The sequence below is a fragment of the Betta splendens genome, chromosome 16 (assembly GCF_900634795.4).
Source record: "Betta splendens chromosome 16, fBetSpl5.4, whole genome shotgun sequence".
Taxonomy (NCBI): Eukaryota; Metazoa; Chordata; class Actinopteri; order Anabantiformes; family Osphronemidae; genus Betta; species Betta splendens.
The window spans coordinates 1,823,054-1,845,611 of record NC_040896.2 but is presented as its reverse complement, the minus strand read 5'-3'; the positions used below and the strand labels follow the sequence as shown (position 1 = coordinate 1,845,611).

Below are 22,558 nucleotides of genomic sequence, written 5' to 3'. Positions count from 1 at the left end.
TTATCAACGGCACACGTCTCTGTTTCATTAGGAAAGTTCGAGCCGGACGTTTTCTTCTTCTTTGGTGTTGTTAAACGGCGACACCTGCGCCCTTTAGCCCAATCCCCGTATATTGCTGTAAGTCGTTGAATGAAGGTGCGTTTGTACAAGCTCAGCCGACCGCTGGACGTTTCGAAGCTAAAGCTTTTGTGTGTTACGTTCACTGCGTTGACCGTGAGTATAATTTCATCGTGTTTTGACAAAGGCGGGGCAGAAAGTGTGCGTAAGAATCTGCAAGTGAAGTTGAGCTATTGAGTAAACCGTGTTTTTATTTTCAAGCATTCGTAGGATTTAGGGAACATTCTGAAGTACGTCAACGTCCAATTAAACAACCAGACAATATTAAGTAAGTGTGTGAACAATGATTTACTGTTTAATGAACTGAATGAGAAGTACTCCCGTTCTATATGTATCCAATGCCTTTTCACTTGTACAGAAATATGTGCAGACCGCGGTGAAATTAGTTTGACGTTGGACATTCAACAGACATTCGACCGAAACTACCTCCAGACAAGCAGTCCGTGTTTGAACAAGCGATCCGCATTTTCGTGTACCATATGACCTACTGGTTCAAAACCTGCTCCAATTTATGTGTCTAGATGTCCTTCACAGGGCACAACCATTTATATAAGGAAATAGTAATGTTGCAAATTTTTCTATATAATTTTAGTATAAATATTACTGTAATTTTTCAATACCATCCACACCATATGACCTACTGGTTCAAAACCTGCTCCAAACTGTGTGTCTACGTGTCCTTCTTGGGGCACAACCATATTTGTTGTTTCATTAACACTAAAATATTATTGAAAAATAAGCAACATGACTATGTAATTTACCCACAGAGGTTGCAAGCCAGTGACCTTTGATCCAGTCCCAAGCCTGGATCAATAGAGAGTGTTGCATTAAGAAGGGCATCCGGCATAAAACTTGCCAATAACAACTATGTAAATCGTCCATAGGAACCGATGCTGTTAACCTACAGCGTGCTGTTGGAAATTGGACTACTGTTGGTCAAAGAAGGAGTGCAGACAGAAGGGTTTATGGACAGAGAGAGAACAGGAAAGGCAGGAGCATAGATCTGAGAATAGAGACTCTTAACGTTGGTGCAATGACAGGGAAAGTGGTGTGTTCTACCATGGTGTGTATAGGAAGAGAAACGGGGTAGGAGTGATCCTAAAGGGTGGGTGGTGAACAATGTTCTAGAGGTGAAAAGACAGGGTGACAGGGTGATGAGCCTAAAGCTAGAAATTGAAGGGATGATGGTAAATGTAGTCAGTGGGTATGCTCCACAAGTAGCTGTGAGTTGGAAAAGGAGAGATTCTGGAGTGAGTTAGATGGGGTCATAGAGAGTGTATCCAGATGAGAGAGGGTAGTGGTTGGAGCAGACTTCAATAGGCATGTTGGTGAGAGGAACAGGGGTGATGAGGAGGAGATGGGCAGGTTTGGTGTAAAGGAAAGAGTCCCTAGAAGGACAGATGGTGGTGGACTTTGCTAAGAGGATGGAAATGGCTGTAGTCAAAACTTACGTCCGGAATAGAGAGGAACACAGAGTGACACACAAGAGTGGAGGTAAGAGCACGCAGGTGGACTACATCCTATGTAGACAAGGTCATTTGAGAGAGGTTAGTGACTGCAAAGTGTTGGTAGGAGAGAGTGTAGCCAGACAGCACCGCATGGTGGTGAGTAAGATGACAGAAAATAAGACCAAGTGGTGGAAGCTAAAGAATGAAGAAACCTGTGAATTAAGGCAGAAGTTAAGACAGGCTCTGGGTAGTCAGGAAGACCTTCCAGGTGACTGGGATACTACAGCAGAGGTTATCAGGGAAACAGGTAGGAAAGTGCTTGGTATGTCATCTGGATGGAGGAAAGAAGATAAAGTCACTTGGTGGTGGAATGAGGAAGTAGTGGAATGCATCCAGAGGAAGAGGTTGGATAAAAGGAAGTGGGATGTAGAAAGAACTGAGGAAAGTAGACAGGACTACAAATGAAGCTCAGAGCAGAGTTAAGAGGTGGCAAAGGCCAATAGGAAAGCTTACTATGAGCTGTATGACAGGTTAGAGAGAAAGGAAGAAGAGAAGGACTTGTACAGACTAGCCAGACAAAGAGATAGAGTTGGGAAGGATGTGCAACAGATAAGGGTAATTAAAGACAGTGATGGAAAGATACTAACAACCCAGGAGAGTGTGCAGAGAAGATAAAAGGAGGATTCTAAGGAGCTGATGAATGAGGAGAATGACAGGGACAGAAGGGATGAAGATGTGGATGTTGTGGAGCAGGAAATAAAAGAAACAGATGAGGTGAGCAAAGCTATGAGAAGGATGAAGAGTGAAAAGGATGTTGGTCCTGACGACGTACCTGTAGAGGTGTGAAAGTGTCCAGAAGAGACAGCAGTGGAGTTTCCAACCAGTTTGTTTGGGAGAAGATGCCTGAAGAATGGAAGAGAAGTTTTCTGGTGTGGAGTATGGTTTCATGCCCTGTAAGAGCACCACTGATGCCATGAGGTAAAGAAGGTGCAGGGGTTCACGTACTCGGGGTCAACAGTTCAGTGTGATAGGGAGTGTTGAAAAGAGGTTTGAGCAAGACTCAAAAGAAGGGTTTAAGACAGTGGTGAGACCAGCTCTGCTCTTCCATCCATCCATTTTCTGAACCGCTTACTCCCTAATGCGGGGTCACGGGAGTGCTGGAGCCTAACCCAGCTGGCTACGGGCAAGAGGCAGGATACACCCTGGACGGGTCGCCAGTCCATCACAGGGCAACACATAGACGGACAACCATTCACACACACACCCACACCTACGGGCAATGGAGAGAAGCCAATCAACCTAATGCACGTCTTTGGACTTTGGGAGGAAGCCGGAGAACCCGGAGAGAACCCACGCAAACACGGGGAGAACGTGCAAACTCCACACAGAAAGGCACCAGGGCCGCCTCCGGGAATCGAACCCAGAACCTTCTTGCTTTGCTTCTATTATTAAAACAAATAGAAGCCAACCTCAAAAGATGGCAGTCCTTACCCATTTCACTTATGGGAAGAACTGCCACCATAAAAATGATGAGCCTGCCAAAAATTAATTACATATTCTCAATGATTCCAACTCAGCCAGCCCATGCGTGGTTTAAGACATTAGACTCCTACATCTCACAGTTTTTGTGGAAAACCAAGCCACCACGAATTAGTTTAAAAACTCTTCAAAAATCCAGACACTGCGGCGGCCTAGAACTACCTAACTTCCACCACTATTTTCTTGCCAATAGACTGAACCATGTCCACAAATGGATAAAACCCATGCCAGCAGACTCCTCCTGGATACACATTGAACAAACATTTTGTGGAAATATTAAATTTGCAGATCTGCCCTTTTATCAGCACCAAAATCAAACATCATAGTTGTTACCAGAGCATTAGCATAAAAGCATCTCTGACAGCCTGGTGGGATTTTCTTAAAATTAATGGGTCTTCGCTTACTCTTTGCCAAAACACACCTCTCTGGAACAATCCAGACATCTTACAAAACAAAAAGGCAATACACTTTCCAACTTGGCATATCAAAGGGATAACACATCTGAAACATGTTTTCACAAGAGACAAGTTTACCTCTTTTGAAGAATTAGTGTCCCACTATAAAATCACTAGGGCCAATTTCTTAGAATACCAACAACTAAAGTCAATACCTAATGCAAAAATTAAGAATACTGCCATCCACATGCAACCACCACCAGTAATAGAGCGATTTATTGATATATCAGGGAAAAGGACAGTATCCAAAATCTATATCTTAATTTCCAATGTAGACCAGACAGTGAGCCTTCCGATCTCTAAATGGAAAGCTGATCTCAATATTACCACTAATTACACGTTCTGGAATAACATATGTTCTAATTTATTCAGAATGACAAAAAATACAAATTTACAACTAATACAATACAAAATTCTTCATAGAACTCACTATACAGGACAAAGGATGTTCCAAATGGGTCTCACAAACTCAAATATTTGCCCTCACTGTACAGATAACACAGCAGATAGATTCTTACATGCATTCTGGTCATGCTCACCTGTGCAGCAATTTTGGCAAAGAGTATGTGAACACCTGTCAACCCAGTTAAGCTGTCCAATCCCAGCGGCCCCTGAACTTTGTCTTCTAGGAGATCTAAGAGGGCTTGATCTAGAGACAAACTCATCACACACACTTCTTTCTGCCTTCTGTGTCGCAAAGAAAATCATCCTTATGAACTGGAAAACTAAAAAAAAAATAGCATTACTCAGTACCTGAACAGCTTGTTAGATTATACCACCTTAGACACATTGTCTGCTTCATCAAATCAATGACGAAAATTATACTCTATCTTATACTATACTGTCTGGCACAGTGGTGGAGGGGGTAGTCACTGGTGGTTGGGGGGTGCCTGCCTACCTAAGGAACCAGGACAACGGGACTGGTGGACTCTGGGCTGGCCGCATGAGTCTCCTGCGGCGGGGGTGTGGTGGCTGCTGAGACCGGCGGTCCTGTGCCGGAGTAGGGCCATTTTGAGGGTTGGCGTGTGCCTGTCTCCGGGGAGCGGAGGCGGCCCTCCCTGCCGGTGTGCGGGGGGCGGACCTGGCGGTGGAGACCTGGGTGACCTGCGTCCGGGGGACTCCCTCCGGGGGTGCCAGCCTGTGCCCAGAGGGGTGTCCCTGGCTGGGGGTTGTGGGGGGCGGTGGGATGGGTAGCAGAGCCAGTCGGGAATCTGGCTCTGCGGACCCTGGTGCTCTGCTTCCCAACTACATTTCTCCACATTCATCCACTTAGGTCTGCAAGGGGCGTCCTGCTGATGGAGGGACAGGTGCTACCGGGAAGTGGTTCCGTCCCTCCCAAGTGGGATGCTCTGCAGTTTTAATTGCATTAGCCATACACACTCGTCCAGGAATCTGGGGGCTCCTTCCTGGGGGGCCAGTAGACGGAGCCTTCCTATTGATGGCTCTGCCTGCTGGACCCCTCGGAGAATTGGCTATCTCCCAAAGTTCCTCATACTTAGCCACATACACATACATTTAGGGCCGGGGGTGGGCTCTTTCACTGGGGCCTGGGGCTGAGGCCAGTTGTGGCCTCGCCCACTGGCCCTGGTGGAGAGATTACCACCCAGTTTTAACTGCAAAAAGACATTTAGGGTGAGGGGGGGCACTGTCCGGGGGACACATCGTCAGCCAGCGGTCGTGCTCCTGGAGGTGTCACCCACCTTCAGTGCACTTTAGTGTGTGCGTGATGATGTGTGTTGTACATGTGGGTGGGTGTATGCGTCTGTGTTTGTGTGAGTTTGTATGCGTGTGGTGCGGTTGGAGTGTGGGGGGTCCGGTTTTCCGCCCGGGGTACGATGATCGTCTGCCTGGGTGGTCTCTTTTCTGCTGACCCCCACCAATTGCTGGCCTTGTGCTGCAGGCAGGTGTGGTGCCAGGGGATGAGGTCGGGCCGATAGGGTAGGCCCCGCTCCGCTCGTGTGGGGGTGGTGGACTGGGGGCGGGTCCCACTCTGGGCGCGGAGGCCGACCCACTCTGATCTCGGGTGCTGTCTCTGTGGCTGCTGCAGCTCTGCCTGTGGGGCTCTGTGTGGGCGGCTAGGGTCGCAACACCTGCCCTCCTGGAACTAAAGGTGTGTGGGCTCCCTGGCTGCTAGGATTCCTTCCTCTGCTTGTTGGATGGGTGTAGTGGCCGAGCCCCTAACATCACCTTGGCTTCCACAAGTGGCATTGTTTATGCACCAACGTCTGCCTCACCCTTTGGGTGAATAATATCAAGCTACAGCCTTACTAACCTTGTAGTGGGACACTTTCTAAATCCAACTGTAAGTATTACTGATACTTATCACTACCAATATCAATAATGTGTGAATATGGAAATTGTGTTGTATGTCATGACTTTTATTAAGTAGTATGGGATATGTATAACAATACATATATGTATGTATATGATATGTATATGTTTGTATGCGTATGTGCACACACCTTAACACTATTATTGGTATTAGTATTAATCTCCAAGGTAAACCACAGTACAACAGTTGTTTAGTTATGAATGTGTTAGCTAAATAAACCATCAAATAAGCCATAAATCAAGAAGAGTGTATATATATATATTATATATATATACTATATATATATACTCCTTGTTAAAGCAAAGCTGTCCATCACAATATGGCATTCAGTGTAAGATATGCAGCTTGCTAAACTGCTGGACAGAAAAAAAATGGATTTGAACCAGTAGGTCATATGGTATGGACGGTATTGAAAAATTACAGTAATATTTATACAAAAATATTATAGAAAAATATGCAACATGACTATTTTCTCATAAAATGGTTGTGCCCTGTGAAGGACATGTAGACACATAGTTTGGAGCAGGTTTTGAACCAGTAGGTCATATGCGGTGGATGGTATTGAAAAATTACAGTAATATTTACACACTATTATAGAAAATATGCAACATGACTTTTTCCTCATATAAATGGTTGTGCCCTATGAAGGCGATGTAGATGAACATTTCAGAGAGGGTTTTGAACCAATAGGTCATGTGCTGTGGATGGTAATGACAAATTCCAGTAATACCTATGCTAAAATGTTATAGAAAAATTTGGAACATGACTATTTTCTCATAAAAATGGTTGTGCCCTGTGAAGGACATGTAGACACATAGTTTGGAGCAGGCTTTGAACCAATAGGTCATATGGTGTGGACGGTATTGAAATGTTACAGTAATATTTCTACAAATATATTATAGAAAAATATGCAACATGACTATTTCCTCAGAAAAAAGGTTGTCCTGTGAAGGAGATGTAGATGAACATTTCAGAGAAGGTTTTGAACAAATAGGTCATATGGTGTGGATGGTATTGAAAAATTACAGTAATATTTATACTAAAATATTATAGAAAAATATGAAACATGACTATTTCCTCAGAAAAAAGGTTGTGCCCTGTGAAGGAGATGTAGACACACAGTTTGGAGCAGGTTTTGAACCAGTAGGTCATATGGTTTGGAGTCTATTGAATTATTAATTTCTTGAAAATCCAAATAATTTATCGAAGGACCCTAAGTCAACGTCTTTGTGTACCGAGCGGTCTCGTTCTGTGTTCGCGTAGCGAACACAAAATGCGGATCGCTTGTCTGGAGGTACTTTCGGTCGAATGTCTCTTGAATTTCCAACGTCAAACTAACTTCACCGCGGTTATGTAACGTAAGGGCATTCAGTTTAAACTTTTTAGAAAAAAAAATGCTGAAATCTATATCAAAGTCTTGCACCAATCCCAAATGTCATATGATGGAGACGCAGACAGTCAAGGTTTGTGCGGCATTTAGATCTAGAAAAAGTAAGATCTCGAGTTACTCCCATTTATTTGGAAGAGCTGTTCTGTTGCCGAAAAGAAGTTGACTACGACAAAACGATGAAAATGACAAAACGTTGACAAAGGTTAAAACGATGACAGCGATTAAAAAGATGACGATTAAAAAGATTTGACAGAGGTCAAAAAATGACAACAATTCAAAAATTGACCAAGGTAAAAAGATGTCAAAGATTAAAAAGTTGACCAAGGTGCAGTGGTGACAGTAGTGAAAAAGCCGACTAGCGTTTTAATTTGAAAGGATTTGAAGTAAGTATTTGTAATTAATTACTTAACTATGTAATAGTTTAATAACTAGTCATAATTAACCAGTCAGAACCAAAATCTTGCCACTTAAGGTAAAAAATTACATAGGTGCTTTTTATTTTAAAGGATTTAGAGGTCGTGTGAGTGATTACTAAACTATAAAATAGTCATTAAATAGTCATAATTTACCATTCAAAAGTAGCCCTATTAAAGCATAAGATTAAGTCCTTTCAGAATAAAAGCACTGTAATAGGCGTGTGTGTGTGGTTATTTACTGAACTGTAAAAAAAATCTCATTCACAATTGGTTATTATTAAGTCAGAACACCAGGATAGAGGAAATGTGTGTTTAAGTACTACACAATCTAATAGTGTAGTTGACTAATCAGTAACTAGAAAACGTAATTTTTCCAAGAAATTACGTGGGAGAGCTGTTCTGATGCCGAAACGATGCCAAACGTTGACTACTGCAAAATGATGACAAGGATTAAAAAGATAACCATTAAAACGTTGACCAAGGTAAAAAGATAAGGATTACAAAGTTGACTAAGGTAAAAAGAAGACAAACATTAAAAAGATGAAAAAGATTAAAAAGTTCACCAACGTAAAAGGTGACAGATTAAATAGGTGACCAAAAAGCTATTTTTAAAAAGATTGAAGTATTTGTGGTTCATTGCTTAACTGTTAAAGTTTAATAACTAGTCAAACTTAACCAGTAATTACCACAACTTTCCAAGTTCATGAATTACATTATTGCTTTTATGTCGAAAGGATTTAGAGGGCGTGCATGTGGCTAAACTTTAAAATAGTTTCAAAATAGTCATAATTTATCATTCAAAAGCAAAAATAGTGCTATTAAAGCTAAAGATTTGGCTTGCTGCTTTTATTTTAAATAAAATATCATATCATCATATCATGCAAAATCCACTATAAATATAGCTGAATGTATCAAAACAGGTAAAGAGCTGAAAGAATAGTTTAAAGTTGTGAAAACATTTAAAACAGCTGCAGCTTTAAATTTAGAAAAGTTTTAGCATTGGAGGAAGCATGTGCAGGTAATTGCTAAACAGTACAATAGTCTTATTAACCAGTTGAACAATTGTTGAAATATTGCTATTTTTAGCTGAAAATCTGAATTGGTGCTTTTATTTTAAAAAGGATTGAGTGTGTGGGCTTAATATGTAAACTATAAAATAGTCTCATTAACTAGTCACAATGACACATTCAAAGGCACAAATTATGCTTTTAAAGCTAAAGATTGAAATGAATTGTTGCTTTTATTGTGAAATGACTTGTATGTGCTAAACAAACACAAAGCTGAAGGTTGCAATAGCAGTAGTTCAGTCAGTTAGTTAAGGCAGTAGTTCTTCCGTCTGCATCTAACTAGTCCTGCATACTTTAAGCTACAGAAACGGTTAGGGAAATTGTTAGTTCCCTTTTGTAATCTTAAATAAAGTAGACACAATCAGTTGAGACCTTCTTCAGGATTTTACTTGCAAGGAGTGAGCAGTTCAACAGCAGGCAACTTCCTCTCACTGAAGAGAAGACAAGGATTCAGCTCATAGTATGTATTGCATTCTGGGAGGTGCATAGTCACACAGTACGTGGGAAATATTTTCTGCACAAAGCAAGCATTGGGTTCATCAGATAAGGATGCTACACACCGGTACTCCCTATGTCTTGCAGAGCAGAAAGGAGGAAACTTTAAAGCTATAGCACAGCTAACGGGGTTTCAGCAAAATATGTTTCAATGATTAAATGCAGTATTTTTCCAACAGAAACCATTCAATTATGGAAACGTGCAGCTTTTTAAGACAACGCGGGCTATTACGTGTCTCATTTATATGTTTCATATTTTTCAAGTTATGGAGCTTTTTTCACTCATTTTTTCCCATTGAAATGAATGGAAACAACTTTTTAAATCTTCTTCAGCTTTGTCTATTTTAAGCTTTAACTACTTCTGCATACTTTAAGCTACAGGCACCATTTGAACTACAAAATTATCTTATCTATTCAACTATTAATGTATTCTTCAGCTTGTCATATCTTTAACAGATTCTGAGTTATAGCAGTTTAAGCATAGGGTGGTTTTTGAGGAATTTTCAGCCTTTCCATTAGTTTGTGTTGCGTCTGATTTAGTGGGGGATGTCACAGCTAGAACGTATTTTCTTCACTCGTTTGTAGTCATACTTTCTTCTTACCAATGATGTGCCTGGCTAAGCCATTAAAACTACACTTTAGTCTGTATCTGCCTGAAAGCGAACACAGTTTCAGAAATCCTCGCATTCACTCCAATGGAAAATATTCTCTGACTTCTGGGTAAAATCACAGAGGTACAGGCAGTTGCTCATTGATGCTTTGGGATTCATAAAGCGAAGTTATTTTTGTGATAATCTTTATGGTTTTGGTGTAACAGGCCTGTTCAGCTGGGGTGGAAATCAGCCTCACTGCCTGTTCCATGACAATGGCACAGCTGCAGCAGATTGAGCTCAGTAGCACTTTGACTTACAAGTCAAACTCCTAATGCTCACAGCAGCTCTATGCATACTACTGATGATTTTATTGCACTCTTGAGTCCCCATAAGAGTAGGTGTAGACATTAAGCTTTTTTAAACTACTTGGTCTTTCATATAGTTGAGGCGGTGTTTTTAAGGAATTAATTCAACATTACAGCATTTAACAATATATATGCAAATTTATAGCACAATGCATTGTGGGGGATGCACTATAACAGGAATTGGTTGTTAATAGGAGTGACCATTGCAATGATTAATAAACAATTATTGCATTAGACTATTTGGTATAACGACGAATCTTTATGTTTTAAAGGTTTTCAATATTATCAAAATTTAATTTAAATTGTTTTTTCATCACAGAATGCTCTTCAGCTTTGTCCTTTTGCTTATACAGTAGAAAGAAAATTGATGCATGATTATGGTAAATTATTAAGATAGGTTTGCATTTTCTACATTGTAAGACATCCAGGACTGAAAAAATCCTTCAGGACTGATTAGAACAAAAGTTAAGTTAGGTCAATTGCAGAATTTAGGATTAGTCTGTGCAGGTAAACAAACAAGAGAGACAGCCTCTCTTGGATGCTCCCTTAGTAGAAAACAAATCCCATTTATTTTTCACACACCAAACAAATCACTGCTCATTGATGGTCACTCCCACACACACTCTCCTGACTCATGGTGTGCCACAAAAAAAAGAACAAAAAGAACACATTACAACCATAAATTAATAGATGCTAAGTTAATTTTACCAAAGTTATAACATTGTTTGGACCCTAACTTTAACTATAACACTACAAACCACTACAATATGTTAAAATTGAAATTTTAACATATTGTCCCCTTTTGGGACTGTTGCAACTCTCAAGTCTTTGTTTGAACCAATAAATATGTTAGATTCACACACACACACACACACACACACACACTTCTCTCCATGTGGCGACAACTCTTCAGCTACGTCCTCTTTCTGCTGATATCCTGTGGCTCACTGGCTTCAGTCATTGGCTTGCACATTTTGTTCTGCAGATCGAATCAGCTGCATTCAACAATATATGCAAATTTTTAGTACAATGCATTGTGGATGATGTACCATACCAGGAACTGGTGTTAATAGGAGTGACCCTTGAATGAATAATGAACACATTTTGGATTAGGCTCTTCATGTTTAAATAGGAGACTAATTATATGTTACAATATTTTAAAGTATGTCAATGTTTTATTTATGTATTTTAATCACCAAATGCTTGTCCACTTTGACCTTTTCCCTATACAGTAGAAAAAAATAATTGATGCATGATCGATGCTGTGGGCCACTACAATAGGTTAAAATTGAAATTGCAATGATTGATGAATGGTTCTGTATTAAAATATTCACATTTTTCTTACATTTACACATTTGAGACTGTTGCAACATTCAACTCTTTGTTTTATGAAATAAACATGCTAAAATGACTAAGCATTTCTTTCCATCTGGAGGAAGCTCTTCGGCTATGTCGTCTTTTGCTTATTATATCCTGTAGCTCAATGGTTTGTGGAGCGGGGGATCTGGGTTTGATTCCTGTCTCAGTCATGATTATGCAATCACATTATAATATAAATACTTGTATTTCCCAGATAAATTGACTTACATGCTTAATGTATTACTATATTAGTAATCTATATTATAGATGAAGACATTTTAGAAAGTTTCCGTTTTTCCAGTAGTATGTACACAGCTACTCTGGGCAGTGCTTCAAGCAGCTGGTGTGGCTGAGTGGCAAAAGAGCATGACTCTAATGCAGGAATTTCTGGTTCGAAACCTCACTCGAACTAGTCTATCAACAAAGTTCTGGCTCAATGGTATAAGTTCTCGACTCGGGGGCAGGAAATCTGGTTTTAATACCTATTGGAGGCATGTTTATGCATTCAATTCTTCCTTCCTTCATATAAATTGAGTTATATTTAATATATCAACAACTTTCAGCTACATTATAAAATGGTCATCTGTGACTAGTCATTCACACTGTTTTACACTTTAACAATTACCCCACACACTTTTCAAAATAAAAGCACAAATTCAGATCTCCAGCTTTATATAGCAATATTTCTGATTTCAATTGGTTTATTATGACTTTATTATATGCCTATTTTACAGTTTAGTAATTAGGGACACACTTTCTCCATTTCCTTTTCAAAAGAAAAGGACCAATCCAAATCTTAACACTAAATAGCACATTTACTGCTTTTGACTGGTTAATTATGATTAGGTAATGAGACTATATTACTGTTTAGCACTGCACATGTTTCCTCCTTTGCTCCAACTTTTCAAAATTTAAAATTCAGCTACTTCCTCTGCAGCTACTGTCAGCTGTTTTAAATGTTTCAACCTATGCATTCAGCTATAATTCATAAAATTCAGCAATCCTTTACATACTTTCCTTTTAATTTGAAATTCAACTGCTTCAGCTTCTTTTTAAAATATTTAGCCCTTTTTAAACAACACCCAGTTCTGTTCAGATACATTCATCTATACTTTATGTGCTTAAGCTACTTTCAGATATGTTTTAAATGTTTCAACTATTTTTAGCAATTCTTCAGCAATACTTTCAGCATGGAAGCATTCAATGCATTTTACTATGGAAATGTTTTATCTAGTTAAAGCTGAAATAGTATTTGAAAGGCTTTCTCCAATTATTTCAATGGGGCATAAAAAAGTTGAAAAAAGCTTAATATTTAAATTATTTAGCCAACGTCTCCTTAAAAAGCTGAATATTTTGATATTTGAATGGTTTCTGTAGCTTAAAGTATGTAGGACTAGTTACGCACAGACAGAAGAGAAATGGCTGCCGCGAAAAACAATACAGTGAAAGTGATAAAGAAGTCAGAAGATATTAATAGTGTGAGAGCTGTGATAATAAACAAAATGGCCGCCGCGAAAAAACAAAACGGAGCGAAACTACAAAGCTGATTTTTGGTAGATATGTTACATTCCATCTAGAGCATTCCATCATTCAAATATTGTGTGTCTATGGCAGTAGCAACCCTGCAAACCCTAATTTTTCTGTAATGCAGAAAGCATTATGACAATAGTGCTTACAGTGTATATATAAACGTGTGGCATGTTCTAATGTGGATGTTCTTGATCAATTCATTCTTAAAGTGTGTTTTAAACTATTAATATGTTGTTATGTATTTTTAAAGAATAAATTAAAAGTAAGAGTTAAGTCATTTTATCATGACAATAAATCAAAGCTCAGTCTGTTGCTTCATAATAATCCATTGTATAGAAAATTGAAAGTGATCCTCTGTGTCTCACTGCAGTCATGCTCACCTGTGAAATCTGTGGTAAGGATGTCCTGCTGAAGGAAGACATGAAGACACATCTTCTTCTCAGCCACTTGGAAAATGACATGTACTGCCCACTCTGTTCCCTGAGCACAGTGTCGTATGATGAACTTTGTCTCCATATTAGCTGTGTACATCCAGATGAGCAATACAGCACACAGACCCACTCCACATCCATTGCCAGTGTAACTGAGACAGAGCATCCCCAAACATCTCAGCTCTTGGTTGGGAACATCTGCAATACATTTAGAGAAGCAACACCCGGCACTGCCTCTGGTGTGAACACAGATTCATTACAGCCTAAACCGAATAGCACACATGAGAGAGAGTCTTTATCATCTGGGGAGTCCACATGCAATCTTAAACTTGGACAGGAGTGCGTCAGAGCCTACAACAACGAAGTTCAAATGCATGAGCAGACAAAGGCCAAGTGGATGTCATCACCAAAAAAAGGTCAGTCAGACTTTTAGGCTTTTCTAAATATCAAGTCAGCATTTACTTGACCTGTGCATTGTTTGTTACAGAGAATCTTCTCCACTGCCTGCTGTGTAGAAAATCTGTGATAATGATATTTATATTATATTAAAATATAAGGTTTAGATGAGACAACATTTCATTTGTGACTGCAGCCCACAGACACGGCAGCATTTATTAGTGCAAACATAATCCTTCTCTAACCCTATTGACAATCTTTCTGAAGTCTAAGAACATCACTTTTTAGTTTAGGGAGAACTAAAATAACTAAACCATGTGACTCTTCTGGAGCATGTGCTGTATTACAGTATCGCCTGATAGAAACGGCCTCACATTGCAAGGACAAACTTCTTATAAAACCTAAACCATACAGTAAAAGTCTACAGATCATTATTAGGTCAGAGCTTTGTCATATGTAACAATATATTTTATAGTTTTCCATAATTAGAACAGTTTGCTTCTGTGATAACAAAGTAGCATCATTGAGTTGTTGCTTGTTGTTGTTGCTGTGCTTTTTTCTCTCTCTAACCCCTCACCCCAACCGGCCGAGGCAGATGGCCGCCCACATCCAGCCTGGTTCTGCTGGAGGTTTCTTCCTCGTTAGAGGGAGTTTTTCCTCTCCAGTGTTGCTGTCAAATTAAATGCTTGCTGTATGTGGGATTTGTTGGGTTTAGTTGTGTGAGGTTTTAAACCTTACTTTGTAAAGTGCCTTGAGATAACTTTGTTGTGATTTGGCGCTATATAAATAAAATTGAATTGAATTGAGTTTAGTGCTGTGCTTTAAAGAGTAGAATTAGGCACAGTACATTTTTTTAAAGCTCTGCTTAGTGATGGATGAACAATGGACCAGTTAATTACTGGTTAGGGGCCGACGTGCTGCCTTTGTTCTCAGACAGTTGTTTGTGAATGTAAATTTATAGATCATATTTACATTGCTGCCTAATTAACATCACAGTGATCCTGTTTCATCATCAATCACTTATACCGGTGTTAACGTGGGCAATGTGATGTGGACATGAGGACCAGCTTAGAGGTGGGGTTTAATATTTAAAATGAACACAGTTTATTTTGGGGTTTTTTCTGGCTGGTTGTTTAGGGTCTGTCTTGACATCAGTCAGCAGTCAATCAGGTGTGGTTGCTCACATGACGCTATGTGTAGTTTCCCAGTTTTAGATGTTCAGCATGTGAGTTAGTTCACTATAACGATGGTGCTGATGTCACTGACATATTTTCCGCTTCTCCTTTCAAATCTGTTTTGCAGGTGAGAGGAGGTTTGAGTGTCCTGTGTGCTTTGCTGTCTGTAGTGGGAGTTTTACCCTGCAAGAACATGTGGAGTTGCATTTAGACCAAGGAACAGGTGTGTATTCATAGGTCATTCAGTCTCTCCTTTGCAGGCTCTCTTTTTGACTCAGATTAAGTTTCTGACATGCTTCTGTAGCTGCAGTGAGACCTGTCTCAGACCTGGAATTGGCCATACAGCTTCAGCAGGAGGAGGATCAAAAGAGGAGGCAGAAGGAAGCCCAGCAGGAGAGAGAGGAGTTCAAGAAGCTGCAGGTCTGGACACTAAACTGCACATCACCTCTTGTACACACCCATATACACAGGGATTCTTACTTTGGATTAGTGATTGACAATGTGACTGAACTGTTATTTAGTGTGGTCACTAAAAACTCCTGTGTTCTACAAAAGTAGATGTGCTGCTTTTTGTGTTCGAAAGATATCCAATGATATATAGTACTGTAGAAGTTTGGATAACAGATTTACATTTGAGTAACATAAATTGTACTGTGTGTTGACTGTGCAGAGACAGTATGGTCTGGACAATAGAGGAGGCTACAGCAAACAAATGGAGAGGAGCATGGAGAGAGCTGTGGCCAGGGGCCGCATGGACCCCCTAGAGTTTCACTGTAAGAGGGCTGAGATGATGGAGTCTCTGGCATCAGGCACTGATGATGGCAGAACCAGAACTCGGGGTATGTCGGCACATGCAACACTACATTGTCATTGTTTTACTAATAGGGCCTTAACAATGCCTGATGTTGACATTTAAACTGTATTTAGTGAAAGCAATGCCTGCTTGTCTCACCAAGGTGGCTATACAGTATGTGCTTTTTAAGTGGTGGTGGCTATACTGCATGTGATGGACACAGCCCATCAGGTTTTTGTAAATGGTACTTTTCTACCTTACTGGTACTGTAACACTGCATCTCATTCGCACACAGTTTAACGTTCACCCAGGGAGCAGGGAACCACTAATCTTATAAAGGGTGGGCGACTGCTCTATCTCTTGAGACAAAGTTACAGTGGTAGCTCTTAGTGTTTTAGTTACTCGTCATATTTGTTGAAACACAGTTTGTGTTCCTTCATAATGACCTGTAGGTGGAGATGAGCTCACACTCACAGCACCATGTGTCGCTCACATCACATGGTCAAGATGGGAATCAGGAATGTCACCCAATGTGAAATTTTTATTCATTTAAATAGAATACGCTATAACTTGGAATTATCAAATCAATCAAAGAATTATGGCAATGCTAATTATTTTTTAATTCAGGTACGTGCGCTGTCATAATCTGTACGCATTCTCGCACATCTCTGTCACCACAGAGTGCATTTAATTCATATGTCATCATATCTCATCTTCTACTTTTCCTAAATGTGAAAATAAACTAAGCTGATCAGATATGAGATGTGGTTGATTCATTTAATTGTATATATACAGATATTAACATCACAAAGAGAGTGAAAAAAGTCTAAACTTTCTGGCTGAAAATTGGTACATATTGGGGATTAAACTGTAGAGACTGCTTCTGATCTACCACTGTTTGTCCTGGTTACTAAAGTTTTTTTTCGTGATGTTTTGTGGATTTATTGTCCACTGGCTTCACACCTCAGTAAAAAAATACACTGGGACTGTTGAGTTCACAGTCTTGCGTACTTGTCTACGCTCTGTTTTCATTGAATTGTCCTGAACTGGTTCTTCAGCATTCCCTCAATCTTCACAGAATGTTCCCATAGCTAGCATATCTGTCTGAATCGTAGCTCTTTGTTTCAGGCCTAAGCCCATTTCCTGTGCTCTCACATTCAGTACCTACAGTGGAAGTAAACTAAAGCCTGTTCTCTACACACACACACATAATCTAAAAATCCCTCTTTGTGTTCCGCATTTTATGGATGGTTGACACTCTACATTTTTGTAAGTGAGCTACATTATGAATTTTTCAGATGTAAATAGTGTTTGTACCTGTTTGTTCAAAACACATGAATGCGTGAGAGTTAGTTATTGTTTGTATTATTAATATTTTTCTGTTGTGCAACAAGTCTGTGCAAAGCTTCCTTGAGAGGCAGCTTTCCTGTTGCTGTCTGGTACAGCAGCGGAGGTTTGTATTTAGGATCATGTTAATGGCCTAAAAAAGGACTGGTTTTGTGTAATTGTCATGTCTTGAGTACATTACTTTTATTCACTACTACTCCACCTCAGCTGTAGGTCTGCTTATACTGCACCTACGCAAATATGGTATAAGAATAAGAAAACCTTTAATAGTCCCACAATGGGGAAATTTCTTCACAATGTGTATGTGTGCTTCACCTGTACGTGTAGGTGTGATCAGAGCCCTCTGTGAGTACTACCAGGCTGAATGCAGAGACTGCATCCACGTGTGGCTGAGCTGTGATACAGACCACTACGGCTCCTCTGCAGGGGATCAAGGCTGGGGCTGCGGTTACAGGAACTTCCAGATGCTCCTATCGTCGCTCCACAGAATAGACATGTATTCTCCCTTCCTACAAGGTGACTCGTGGTGGTAGTAGTAGCAGTAGTAATTTTTGAGTAACAGAATTTTGAAAAAGAAAAGACAAAACGCTATCATCTCCACAGGTTATCTCTAATTAACATTATGTACAGTGTATGGGGCTAAAGTGAGTGCAGTTTGTTAAAGCGATTGGTATAATGGCACCGGTGACATAGTGCACATAACAGCGTGGTAGAAATGTGCACCATGTGCACATAAGAAGTATTCATTGTAGAGTAGCAGAAAGGAAAGACCTGCGAAATCTCTCCTCCTTACAGCGAAGGTGGATAAATCTGTCACTTACTCTGCTCTCTAGGACAGACAGTGTGTCCTGCAATGGGTGAGACTAATGTTATGGTGTTTTTTTTTACACCTGCTTGAAATTGTATGTGCAATGACAGTGATGTCCCAAAGGTATCACTGGCTGTTCCCTGGGTATGCACTGCCACAGTACTACCACAGCTGTCTCCAACTCCAGTCAGTAAATAGTAACCAGGAAAGTGTGTCAGCCTCTGAACGCTGCAGGGTTGGTGTGCACAGACACGTTTACCTTCAGAAACTGGTAGACATAAACAGGTTGGCTGTGTCTGCCAGCATGGAGGAGGCACCCAGAGAGCTGGACAGTGCAGTGGAGGACCATTGTCTCCTCCCTTTGACATCCTCATAAAGTAGAAAACCCAGTGTTCTTTAATGCCACTCATACTCCAGCCCAGCAATATGCGCCTTGATTGGCACTAACTAAATGCCCACAGTTCTGACAGGTGTCACGTAGTCTAGAGGTGTGATGCTTTACATTATGCTGCCTGCAGTGCCTGAGTCGTGCTGCTCTGGTGTTCACACAGACATATTCCTCATAGATAATTGCAAACATTTGAAGGTTTCGTTCCTCCAATTACGAATGTGAAATTTATGTGTTTGAGCAATGTAGCTGTGACAGTTGATGCTCTCCTACAGCAAAGACGGCACCTAGTATCCCTCATGTGCAGTGTATGATTGAGGAGGCCTGGAGAAAGGGACTAGACCCACAAGGTGCATCTCACTTCAACTCGCAGCTGCAGGGAACACGAGCCTGGATTGGAGCCACTGAGATCTTCTCCCTCCTCACCTCTCTGGAAATCCAGTAAGTAGTACCACCCTCTGTTAGTGTGGCTGCTTAGTTACTTTGACAGGTACATTAGACTCAAACATTTCTGACCTGTGTGAAGTCACATGTTTCACCAGCTGAGGGCAGGGTTAGCATCTGCTACATTCATAGCAGATGACACTAATTGATGTTGTACTGTGCTTTCAGTGCTCGCATCATTGACTTCCACCAGCCAACAGGCCCAGGTGACACACACCCCCGGCTGTTTGACTGGGTTAAAGAGTATTTCTCTCAGTCAAGTAACAGTGGCAAACTACCCCCCAGACTCATCCAGACATCGCTGCCCCCGCTCTACCTGCAGCACCAAGGTACCCTGAGCACTTGGTCCCACGGCGTAGTATTAACAATAATGAGTAACAGTCAGTCAAAGAAAGGAGCCACAGTAGACAGCTCGGAAGAAAACAGAGTTGTCACACACAGGTTTACAAGTGGATGTCTGCTGCTTTACAGTACAACCAATTAAGACCAGACACCTGACCCCCATGTGTGTGTAAAGGAGGTGATTTATGGCCAGTCTTGTTTATTATTTCAGACCTATGCAGAACAGCAGTGGGGACAGTGCATCTCCTTGGTATATGCCAAATTTAATGGATACTTGGGCAAGTGGCTTCCCATTGGCTTCAAGGGTGGTTCTCCACAACCTCATCGAGTTTGCAATGAAGGCCCTTAGAGTTCTATTGATGTTGTACAGCTCCAAGCATTCAGTGATCCATGTTTGTGGCATTGAGTCATAGGCTTTCTTGTAGTCGAGAAGTGTTGCACTCAGCAGTCTTGGGCAACTGTTCTGTCAACCAGGAGTTGGTGTTTGGCTCCTCTGGTATCCTTACCAATGCCCTTCTGTGCTTCGCTCATGTATTGACCCATGTGCCCGCTTATCTTAGCTGCGATGATGCCTGACATGAGCTCCCATGTTGTGGAGAGGCAGGTTATTGGCCGGTAGTTGGATGGGACTGTGCCCTTTGAGGGATCCTTCATTATCAGGATCGTTCGCCCTTCGGTTAGCCATTCAGGGTGGGTCCCATCCCTTAGCAGCTGGTTCATTTGTGCTGCCAGGCGCTCATGGGTTGCAGTGAGCTTCTTTAGCCAGTAGGCGTGGATCATGTCAGGGCCGGGTGCTGTCCAGTTTTTCATACCTGAGACTCTTTGTTGGATGTCTGCCACTGTTATAGTCACTGGGTTCTGTTCAGGGAGGTTGCTGTGGTCTTTCCTCAGATCCACAAGCCACTGTGCATCACTGTTGTGTGATACCTCCCTTTCCCATAGGGGCTCTGCCTCCCACGTATAGCAGCGCAGCAGAAGATGGAACTATGAAATGACTGATCTCAATCTATAAATAGCAGCTGAGGAACAGAAAAATCTATGTTGATATGATAAAATGTGTTTCCAGTGATGTCAGGATTGTTACAGCCCATCTTGTGGTATCTCAACAACACATTTTTAGTATTTGTCTTGACATGATTTTACTAATAATATGTATATACATAATATGATCTAGGCCATGTCTTCTCCTTACTGTAGCTGTGATAAAAACATTGTTTGCCATTGCTACTGTTTCCACATTTCATCCCCCTGCACCATTTCCAGGTCACAGTTGTTCCATCATTGGCTTGGAGCAGAGGAAGAATGGTCATCTGTGCCTCCTGGTTCTGGACCCTGGTTCCTCCGTGTCTGACACAAGGAAGCTGCTGAGCAAAGACATTTCCAGAGCGATGAGCAACATCAGGAGGTTCCCATCCAGTTTGAAGCACAAGCAGTACCAGGTGGTGGCAGTGCAGGGCTTGTTGTCAGCTGAAGGCAAAAAGGTGAGCTGCCATGTTGGTCCCAGCTGGTTAAAGACTCTAATGTTGGTTTACGTGTGCGTGTTCGGTCATAGCCCAAAGACACGTAGACATCGGGGGCACCAGTTGCAGAGCTGCTGTGCAGCCTTACTTGACGCACGCGGCAGCTTTGGGTTTTTAGATGTTTTATCTGGTTTAATATGTGTAGGTAAGCACACTGGTGTTTGTTTTTACAGATCAGCATCTTGAAGTCCAGGACACTGCAAGCAGAAAGGATCCCATGAACAGTCCTAACCGCTTCTGTTTTTACTTTATTAATTAATAAAAATGTTTATTTACTGATGAATTCTGTCTAAATTTTTGAAATAAACAGTGTGCTGTAGTTCCGTCACATAGTTTGTTTTTCAGTGAACACTTAGAGAAATGGAACAGAATGACTCAGACTGACCCAAAAACAAAGACAGGCCCTGAGTGAGCCACGAGCTGTAGAGTCTGGATTGACATCACTTGAACGTGATTAGACTGGTGGAAGAAAATGACCAAACGTTTAATTATTTCAGTTTTATGAAAAGAAAACATTAACCAGGTTGCTAGCATTTATTCCTGCAGACGTAATTTATTAACAGACCTGCGCTTCATTTGAATCTGATGAACACTTTGCTAAAGGCCAATGCTAGCCTAAGCATTGAAAATATGGATATGCTTCATGATTAAAGGCACCAGACAAACGTGTTCCAGGAGGCTGCTTTTATTTCTGTGTTTGCCACGATGCATTGACTGTGAATCCGATGATCTGATGACCCAATGCACCAGGAAGCAGAAAGATTTTCTTATTGTTTTTTTTTCCTGTTTTTTCCTCTTTAGTCGCTATTTGTTTCCTTTTCATGAATAGATGAATCAAGGTCTGGTGAATAAGCCTAAATCTCAATACACCTGTTGAGGGTATAAAGCTGGTCCAGCGTTCCACGACCAGGCCAAAAACCGCATTGTTCCTCCTGTAGGCCGAATTCTCCTCTCCAGTACCCTGACATAGACTTTCCTAGGGAGGCTGAGAAGTGTGATCCCCTATAGTTGGAACACACTCTCCTGTCCCCCTTTTTGTGAAGAGGGACAACCACCCCGGTTGTCCAGTCCAGAGGAACTGTCCCCGCCGTCCACGCAATGTTGCAGAGGCGTGTCACCCAAGACAGCCTCACAACCACCAGAGACTTGAGGTACTCAGGATGGATCTCATCCACCCCCACTGCCCTCAAAGTACTACTTCCACAGTCCGGTAACATCCCCAGTCAAGGTCAACAGCTCCCCACCTTCACTGAAAACAGAGTTGGTGAAGGACAGCTTCCCCGTCCTTAGGCGTCGAACGGTTTGCCAGAATCTCTTTGAGGCCAAACGATAGTCCTCCTCCCAGGCCCAAGTTTTTGCCTCCGCAACGGCACGAGCTGCACACTTGCACTCTCGGTACTCATCAGCTGCCTCAGGAGTCCCACAGGTCAACCAGACCTGATAAGACTTCTTCTTCAGCTTGATGGTAATCCCGAACCCACCACCGGGTTCAGGGATTACCACTACGACAGGCACCGGAAACCCTGCGTCCACCGCTCTGAACGGCAGGGTTCACAATGGAGGCAGAGAACATAGTCCACTCAGACTCTGTCTTCAACCTCCCTCGGAATCTGGTCGAAGCTCTCCCGGAGGTGTGAGTTAAAGGTCTGTCTGACAGAGGGTTCAGCCAGACGTTCCCAACAGACCCTCACGATACGTTTCGGCCTGCCAGGTCGTTCCAGTCTCCTTCCCTGCCAGCGGATCCTACTCACCACCAGGTGGTGATCAGTTGACAGCTCAGTCCCTCTCTTAACCAGAGTGTCCAAAAC

General features: G+C 41.5%; 1 protein-coding gene across 3 annotated transcripts; it reads left to right on the top strand.

The window, feature by feature from the left end:
• Positions 1-64: 64 nt before the first annotated feature.
• Positions 65-21,078, top strand: zufsp (zinc finger containing ubiquitin peptidase 1). 3 transcript variants are annotated; one of them, XR_008692819.1, is made up of 12 exons: positions 72-213; positions 319-385; positions 13,477-13,953; positions 15,236-15,331; positions 15,413-15,528; positions 15,779-15,947; positions 17,576-17,764; positions 18,720-18,885; positions 19,057-19,094; positions 19,174-19,217; positions 20,494-20,711; positions 20,924-21,078. XR_008692819.1 is itself a non-coding variant. In XM_029128746.3 (11 exons), the coding sequence occupies exons 3-11, from the start codon at positions 13,479-13,481 to the stop codon at positions 20,969-20,971; spliced, it is 1,638 nt and encodes a 545-aa protein (XP_028984579.1). In that variant the 5' UTR covers positions 72-213; positions 319-385; positions 13,477-13,478; the 3' UTR covers positions 20,972-21,078. The 3 variants fall into 3 exon arrangements, 2 of the variants coding, with proteins under 2 accessions (XP_028984578.1, XP_028984579.1); XM_029128746.3 differs by having other exon boundaries at positions 19,057-19,217; XM_029128745.3 differs by lacking the exon at positions 319-385 and having other exon boundaries at positions 65-213; positions 19,057-19,217.
• The last annotated feature ends 1,480 nt before the right edge of the window (positions 21,079-22,558 follow it).

Bases quoted from the DNA above. Each gene is read 5' to 3' on its own strand.
- zufsp (XM_029128745.3), top strand. From the start codon at position 13,479: ATGCTCACCTGTGAAATCTGTGGTAAGGATGTCCTGCTGAAGGAAGAC. The intron at 15,529-15,778 runs GTCTGGACACTA...TTGACTGTGCAG, and splicing joins AGGAGTTCAAGAAGCTGCAG to AGACAGTATGGTCTGGACAA. The intron at 15,948-17,575 runs GTATGTCGGCAC...CTGTACGTGTAG, and splicing joins TGGCAGAACCAGAACTCGGG to GTGTGATCAGAGCCCTCTGT.